The 8,608-nt window shown below is 47.5% G+C and overlaps 1 protein-coding gene across 1 annotated transcript in view; it reads right to left on the minus strand.

Annotated features, from left to right (window-relative positions):
• The window catches only part of TNS3 (tensin 3), a 245,918-nt gene that overhangs the window by 64,491 nt on the left and 172,819 nt on the right, over window positions 1-8,608 (minus strand). The window contains exons 17-19 of the mRNA XM_008063105.2: window positions 5,851-6,020; window positions 4,324-4,438; window positions 4,153-4,236 (exon numbers count right to left, since the gene is read on the minus strand). Coding sequence (XP_008061296.1) covers window positions 4,153-4,236; window positions 4,324-4,438; window positions 5,851-6,020 — 369 coding nt within the window. The remainder of the gene's footprint in view (window positions 1-4,152; window positions 4,237-4,323; window positions 4,439-5,850; window positions 6,021-8,608) is intronic.

The following is an 8,608-nucleotide window of genomic DNA, read 5'->3' on the forward strand; positions in this document are numbered from 1 at the left end:
ACTCACTTCAGCCTCCCAAAGGCGCGGGATTACAGGCTGAGCCACCGAGCCCGGCTTCTAAAATTAAAAAAAAAAAATATTAACAATAGCAGGAATAATTATATATTAAAACCTATCAAAATACTCAAAAATGAATAGGGACATGTTCCCTCTTCTATTTTTCTGGAATGGATTTTGTAGCATTAGTGTTAATTCTTCTTTAAATGTGTGGTAAAATTCTCCAGTGAAACATGAAGATTTCCTTTTTGGGAGATTGTACATTACTAATTCAATTTCCTTAATAGTTACAGGGCATTCAAATTGCCTATTACATACTGGGTGAATTTTCACAGTCTGAGCTTATGAAGAAATTGGACTACTTCACTTAATTTATACAAAGCATGTGTATAGAACTGTTTACGTACTCCTTCATTATTGTTTTGGTGCTTGCAGGGTCTTTAGTGACGGTGTCCATCTCCTTCCCAACAAGAGTGGTCTGTGTCTTCTCTTTGCTTGTCAGTTTTGCTGAGGTTTGTCATTTTTATTAATCTTTTCAAAGAACCCACTGTTTCTTCCTTTTATTTTTCTCTGTTGTTTCTCTGTCTTCAATATCAGTGATTTCTGCTTATATTTTTAATATGTCCTTCCTTCTGTTTGCCTTGGGTTTCGTTTTCTAGGTTCTAGAGATAAGAAGTTAAACTATTCACTTCAGACTTCTTTTCCAAAGTATGTATTTACTCATAAATGTCCTCTCGGCGCTGCTTTTGCTTTATTCTGCAAACTTTGATATTTTATCTTCATTTTCATCCAGTTCAGTGTGCTTTCTGATTTCCCTTGAGACTTTTTCTTTGCCCCACTGATTATTTACAAGTGTGTGGTTTGCTTTCCAGGTGCTGAGGATTTTCCTACTACCTTTCTGTTACTGATTTCTAGTTTGGTTCCATCAAGGCTAGAGAATGTGTTCCATATGGTTTCAATTCTTTTTAGTCTTTTGGAGTTTGTCATCTGGTTCAGGATGTGGTCTACCCGGGTGGCTGGGTCCCGAGGCCCCTGACTGGTTGACTTTCTTCTCCCCACCTTTTAGAGTGCCTTCTAACGTTTGCCTTATGCACACTGTCCAAGGTTTTTAGCTGCACTTAGCAGGAGGAATGGGGAAAAGTATGTCTAATTCACCCTGGTGGAAGCAAAGCCTCTCCTTAAAGATATTTTAAAGCAAATCATGTCATCCATAGACACAACAGTATCCACGCGTAAACGTCACAGGCATCCCCTAAGTACACGAATCACATGGTCGTCCCATGCCTCTGAGAATTTCCATGTGCTTTTTCTGTCACCACAGTAAGTCACATCCAGGTTAGATGAGAAGAAGTGAAAAATAAGCCCTGTATAATCTGTCCATGCTGTGGAGTCACACTGGCTGATTTGGAACCCTGACTCTGCCATTTACTAGCTACAGGGCTCAGGTAACTGACTTAACTCCCCTATGTCAGTTTCCTCACCTGTAAATGGGGTTAACAGTAGGAATAACTAAAGTGATTGAAAGGTGAAACGAAATTATCCTGTAAAGAATAGGGGACATATTGTGCACCCATGAGCCACCTCTACTATCACTGTGCTCTTGGCAGACTCCTGTGATACTGCTTGACTCAGCAGGGCATGTGGGACCTCCAGGCAAGAGCGTAGTTGACTAAGCAGGGCATGTGGGACCTCCAGGCAAGAGCGTAGGTTCGCCATGCTGTCTGGACAAAAGAATCCATTAAGTCAGCACTGTGTCTCTGTGCTCCTTGTAGGCTAATGTAAAGTTGACCCTTACTGAGGACTGCTGAAATAAGACTCTAGAAGACTTACTAATATTCTTAGTGTCTCTTTTTATATTTAAGAACAAAACCCCTACTTCTTCCATGTAGATGTTTACATGCAGAAGGTGTTTAGGACATGCTGACTCCACTGAAACCCAACATATGCTGCTGTTCAGGGCGTGTCCTCAGGCACACGTGGCAGTGCTACTGACACACAGGACACGAAGTCCAAATCCAAGCTGGAACGATCGAGCCGGCACAAATCTGCCAGGTTGCTGGGCACTCCACCCTGAGCTCACCGGCTTCCTGCAGCATCCTAAGCCCTTCTCAAGTTTAGATGAGGCTCAGCAGTCACTTGGTACGCAATACAAATATCCCAGAGGCCGACCTCACAAGCGTTGTCGAATCTGAAAGCTTATCTTAGTGTTTTCTCCCCAGGCTCACACCTCACCTTCCACTGTGTTTTATCTGCCTGCCTCGGATCAACCTGTTTTGGTGTTGCAGGAGATGATGGAACTCTAGGCCAGGCGGCTGGGTTCTAGTTCAAATTTACCATATACTTTCAGGTTAGGGGTCAAGTACAGTCCATTCCATGAGGAGGAGGAGAGAGCTGTGCGGGACTAAGGGATGTTCCTCTATTTGTATCCAGTAAAATGATAAAAACACACAAGAAGGGCGGGCGCAGTGACTCAAGCCTGTAATCCCAGCACTTTCGGAGGCTGAGGTGAGAAGATTGCCTGAGCACAGGGGTTCGAGACCAGCCCAGGCAATTTGGTGAAACCTCATCTCTACAGTATATATTAAAAAAATTAACCAGGCGAGGTAGTGCGTGCCTGAAGTTCCAGTTACTTGGAAGGCTGAGATGGAAGGATCACCTGAGCCCAGCGGGTTGATGCTGGGGTGGCTGTGAGTATGCTGCTGCACTCCAGTCTGGGAGACAGAGTGAGACTCTGACTCAAAAAAACAAAAAATACAAGAGTATATGAATGGCTATATATACGGGGGGATGGGGTACCAAAAATATGTATACACATTTTAAGAGATGTTTGCTATAATCAGAAGTGTCTGGATGCTGATGGTAACCACTTTGAGCACCTCTTGTAATTGTAGAAGTCAAATATGACTAGCATCCATCTTATTGAGTATTACAATTTCAATACTGTTTTTCCTTTCTTAAAATGTGTATCAATTTTTTGGCACCCTCTGCATGTGTGTCTCTCATACTAATGCATGTCAGAACACACACACTTCTCCTGGAATGCTCATAAAACATATAAATAGGAAAGCAGCGATACTGTGTGCACTTTTTCTTACTTTAAGTTTCAGTCACACGTGCTATGAAATATGGGTCGTTTAACTGCTTTGCACAATGTATGAAGAGAAGCATTTAGGATCCTGAAACCATAAAGGAACCTGCAGGAGAAAGACAGCCCTTCTCTTCAGTGATCCACAGGCCTGGTTTGCTCTAGAGAAGGAGGGAAAATGGAGCGAGTGAGTGGTTATTGTCATGACCACTCCTGGGAAAGGGGTAGGATTTGAATACAATTTAGTGGAAATCTCCCATTCTCAAGTAATGTGTCCATGCTCACACATGCACTTAATAACCATAACAACCACGAATGGGTCTCCTCACTGGGGCAGAAAAGCAGCAGCATAAAGAAACTCAAGTCCCGGAGAACAGTGGTGGGTTTCAGGTGACATTCTCTCCACCTGCCCGAGCTCTGCCTGTCCTAGATGATGTTCACCTGTAGGAAACACCGAATGACTTGCCCTGAACACTGTCCCATTAACATGCCCTCCCCTGGGCCGTCTAGACAGATAGACACAATGCAGAGGATGGATAGCATCCCTGAGCTCCACTGTGGAGATCCAGGTACAATGAGCAGGCACCCACAGAGAGAAGGAGCCCCAAAATGTGCCTGAGGAGGCTGCTGGGGTGACGGAGCTCGGGGTGTCCATGCCGCAAGTTGCCTGCAGAGAACCCACTCTCTGCTGGGACCCACTTCCTCAGGAAAAGGACGGGTGGGCATTCTAGTGTCCTCCTCCCAACTTCCTGCTGGCTGGTAATGCCACAGGAATTCAAAAGCACTTATGCTAAGCTGCCTGCAGGCACCGCAGATGGTCCCATCAAGGCGACCTGTCTCAGGAGCGTCTGGAAGGGCTGACCAGGAGAGTTTCCCGCAGGGCGCCAGGCAGGATTCAAGGCCAGGCTGCTACCACTCAGGGGATTTCATAGCCCCAAGGCTTCCGAGATGTGACACAGATGGAAATATTTCTGCGTAAGAGTACACCTTTGCAAAAATGGTAACCGTGCAACATGGTGCCCAGCTGCCTCGCCCCCCCCAGGATGGAAGGGGGAGGGAAGATTTCTTACCACGTGCTCCTTTGTGCAGAGTGGTCGGGCTGCTCATCTGTGGCTCCGGTGGGCTGAATGAAGGGCACCGTGGGGGTGTTTTCACTGCAATAGAAAGCACAGTGAGGAGCTGTTGTCACCCTCCTCTTCGTGGCGTCGAGCTGCATGCAGCTAGTTTTACTTCTCTCTTACCATATGGCGTCTCTGGAGACACAGGGAATGCTGGCGTTGAACACATAGCCTCCTTGCCACTTAACATCCTGCCATCGATCGTATCCAGGCCTGGGGGATACGCAGCGGTCATTGACTGAAATTGGCAAGGGGAGGAGAATATGAGAATGGGGAGTCAAGGGAAGGCCCCTTCGAAAAAGCTGTGACCCCCACCTGGTCCACCAAGCCAAGCCCTCGTCTGGGAACAGGATGAGGAGGCCGAGCTCTGGATCCAACCCGCCTCTCCCTGCCACAGCAAAACAGAAAATGCTTTCATGTTCAACGGCGCGGAAAAGGGAAGTATCTTATGGCCCATTCTAATTATACAAGATTTATAGCTAATAAATGAAGTTGACAGAGAGTTTGTAATAGCACAAGGAAATGCACTTCACAGCATTTGATGAAAAAGCAGACTAAAATAATCCTTAACTATGGTATCTTCACAGGCATATAAAAACACACAATACATTAAACATACAGCATAGAAAAAAGGTTGGGTGGAAATATTCCAAATATTGACACTAGTGTTGTCTGGGAGTTAAGACTACAAATGACTTTCTTTTCTCATCCATTCTGGAGGTTCCAACCTGAGAAGGCCATATATATATATATATATATATATTTTTTTTTTTTTTTTTTTTTTGAGTTAGAGTCTCACTCTGTTGGAGTACAGTGGCACGCATGCTCACGGCCACCCCAGCAATGACCTGCTGGGCTCCAGCAATCCTTCCGCCTCAGCCTTCCAAGTAGCTGGAACTACAGGTATGCGCTACCATGCCCGGTTAATTTTTTTGACTTACTGTAGAGATGAGGTCTCACCGCAAGTTGCCCAGACTGGTCTCGAACTCACGGGCTCAAGCAATTCACTCACCTCTGCCTCCCAAAGTGCTGGGATTACAGGCTGAGCCACCGAGCCCGGCCTATACCCATACTTTAAAAGGTTAATCATTTTGGGTACATAAGCCTGCTTTACACTTCAATTCTGATTAGAAGCCTGAACTATGTCTCTCAGGAGAGCAAGGAGCAGCTCTGGTCTGTGGACCTCGCCTCTGGGTCACTTCCTGTGAAGGTCTTGGAGGGGGAATTCAGGGCCCTGTGTGATGACCCTGGAAGAAGGCTGTGTTTGCCATTGACTACAGCTGTCCAGCCAGAGTCTCACTAAGGCCAGGCCACCTCGAGCCCTAACAACTCATCTGCATGCTGTGTACCTCTTGCCTATCACTCAGATCAAAACAGAGGCTCAGACCGCCAGAGAGAGGTGGCCTCACCTGCACGGCTATCTCTGGGATACATCACCCAGGCCGTCTGACTGCACACATGCTCTCTCCACACAGCCACCTGCCCACCACACAGGAACATGTTTGCGGGATGGGGGAGAGGTGGGTGCAGGAGGATACAGTGGGCTGTATCTAGGGACCAGGCCCAGCCATTGCTCATGTATCCCGAGCCCCAGGACAGGAAACCTAGTGGGAACGAGTCCAGAGATTGGAACTGGTCTGCAGCACGTACCTCTTTGACATCTGCTGGAGAGGGGAAAGGCACCAGGCTTGGGGCTTGGTCCACGCTGGCCTTTCCCCATCCACATTTGGAGAAGGACAGCTGACCTCCAGCCTCATTGTCATACTGTCCTAGGCTCAGCTTCCGGAGTCTTCCACCCAGTGGCTCATCAGCCGAGGAGCCTGTCAGGAGAGAGAAAAGTGGGCTGTGGGGTGCTGTCCTCACAGTAGTGAGGCAACCCTTCGTGAAAGTCCAATCATCAGACTTCTCTAAGATGTTCTATGTTTCATCTTTGGTCAGCACTGCTCTGGGCAGCGCTGCAGCTGCTGCAGACACATGGGAAAACCAGGGGTGCTTTCAGACTCCCTGAGGTGAGTGGGGCAGCAGCTCCAGAAACACCCTGCTCCTGCAGGCCAGCACACTCCTTCCAGGACACCATGGGGCACAGGACTAAGCATCAGGACGTACTCCGCAGTGCTGGGGAAGCAGGTGACAGGTGGGAGTGCCAGGGAGGACTGACAGTGATCAGACTCAGAAGAAGCCTCTGACACGCCAGGCCCCCGAGCCCTCTCAGGAATGAATCTCTGATGATCACACCTCTGTGGTGACTCCATGTTGAGTGTAGCTCTATTAAGATAGTTTGAATCCTAGCAATGAGGAATTCTGGAGGGGAAAAAAAAACCCCTATCTTTTAAACAGCAATAATAAATATTCAGCATCCCTGCCAGAAATGGCACAAGCAGTTATTCCTCAAACAGACTCCTAGGGTCTCCACTCTTGACCAAATTCAGTTCTCTTGGTGCTGGGAGGGGGGAGGGGCTGGTGTCTGTAAATTTTTAAAATCTCTTCCAAGGTATTGTTATGACTGAGCAGTTAGGGAAAATCTGACTGCAGGCTATTAAAATAATGATGTTTCTATTGATGATGGTGTCTGAAAATTCAGACCTGACAACAATTTCCCCTACAGGCTAGATTTAAACTGCAGCTATATAATCCCCGCAAGTGTGGAGTTCACAATGACGGTTATTAAAAGGCAGGGTTTGCATCACTATGTGTGGCATGTATATGGTGTACCTTAGCATGATTTGGGTCCACGTTGGCTGATGGCCCTTCTCCAAAGTGAAATACATGATGATAGTGTCATACGCTGTTGTGCTGAGCCCCATGAGAAGCCACCATCCACTTTCTTGTCCCTCTCCCATATCCAGAGGTCTAAGAAGCTCTCTAGAAGCTTCCTAAAGGGAAGATGCCCCAAACAGAGAGAGGCAGAGCATTCCTGCCACCTCTGCCTAAGGAGAAGAGACAGTTGCCTTGAGGGTTCCAGACTCTGTCTGTACTATGAGCCCACCACCTGACCCCAACCCCAGCTTCCAGGCACAACCCAGATGTGGCTTAGGGCTGAGGCCAGCTAGGCCTCTCCCTGTTGTCATACAGGAGGTCTGCTCCGCACCACCCGGCAGTGACCAGGTGAGTGGGATCCAAACCCAGGTCGCTCCAAGCATCGATTCACCTTTTCCTTCCAACCTCCCTCCTGTTCCCAAAAGCTCCCTCTGCCACTCCAGGAGGAGACAGGGTAGAAGTGTGTGTGTTAGGATTTGGGATTGAGGGTCCCACATGAGGCCCTCACCAGCTTCAGGGCATCCTCTAGCCCATTTCTTTATGGGTGCAAAGAGTGTAAGGCTTAGCTCTCTTTCCTCCTGCAAACAGGGGTGAGGATGAGCTAAGTGAAATGGCATGTGAGAGTCCTACTCCCATGACAGTGCCCCCATGGGGTCCTCACCCTCATCCCCCCAAGATGAGAGTCCTACAGGGCAGGGACCATGCTCACCCCAGCGAGGGCCATGGCTATCCCTCAACCTGCATTGCAGCCATCCCAGGGAAGAGTTTAGAGAGGGCTGGGGAGGTGAGAGCTGGAAGGCAGGGCTGGTACTCAGCTCGGCTCAGACGTGGTGTTTGTCTCTGAAGCAGTCAAGGGGGCAGGTGGCAGCCCTGGGAGTTAGTGATGGAAAGGAAGTGCCATGACAAGCAAGTGACTGAGAGCCTGATCGCCCCCACCCCAAGAAATGGGAGCCAAGCCACCAGCCTCAAGGGAAGTAATGTCATGTGAAAGGATCTATCTGTAGCATGTGCTGGGGGCTCAGCTGCTCTTTACTGACCTCTACAGTCCACTTGCAGCCTAGAAATTCAGAGGTCACTTCTGGAGGTATGACTTGGGCAGGGGAAGGAATGTTTTCTTCTGTTCAACGTGCAAAATAATATGTGGTGTTTTATGAAAAATTACATGGAGGCATCACGCCAATGCGCAGTGTTGTATGAAGTTGCACAGAGAATATGGATATGCTAATTACCCTGATTTAAGCAGTAAACATTGTATACATGTATCAAAATATTACACTGTACCCTATAAATACATACAGTTATTGTGGTCAATTAAAATAATAATAATAATAATGCAGATGAAAACGAAAGGTGTGGAAGGTGCCTTCAGTATAAAATACGTTCAGATGGGAACTGGGTCCAACAAGGAATTTCCAGGACAGAAATGCGTATCAGAGCAGAAAGTTAGACTTTTTTTTTTTAAACTTTCCTCAAGGTTTCCTTCAACATTTTTGTTTCAGAACAGCTGGAAACCAGAGCCTATGAATCAAGCGCTGACAGTGGCCCCTGTCCTGGGCTCCCCCCACCAGAGGGAGCTTTGAAACGGAGTGTTCTGGCCCCAGAAATGTCCCTGCTGAACATGTGGATTTGCAACTGTTTCTCTATTTCCTCT

Source organism: Carlito syrichta, unplaced genomic scaffold (genome assembly GCF_000164805.1).
Source record: "Carlito syrichta isolate Samal-C Ts95f unplaced genomic scaffold, Tarsius_syrichta-2.0.1 Scaffold306591, whole genome shotgun sequence".
NCBI classification, from domain to species: Eukaryota; Metazoa; Chordata; class Mammalia; order Primates; family Tarsiidae; genus Carlito; species Carlito syrichta.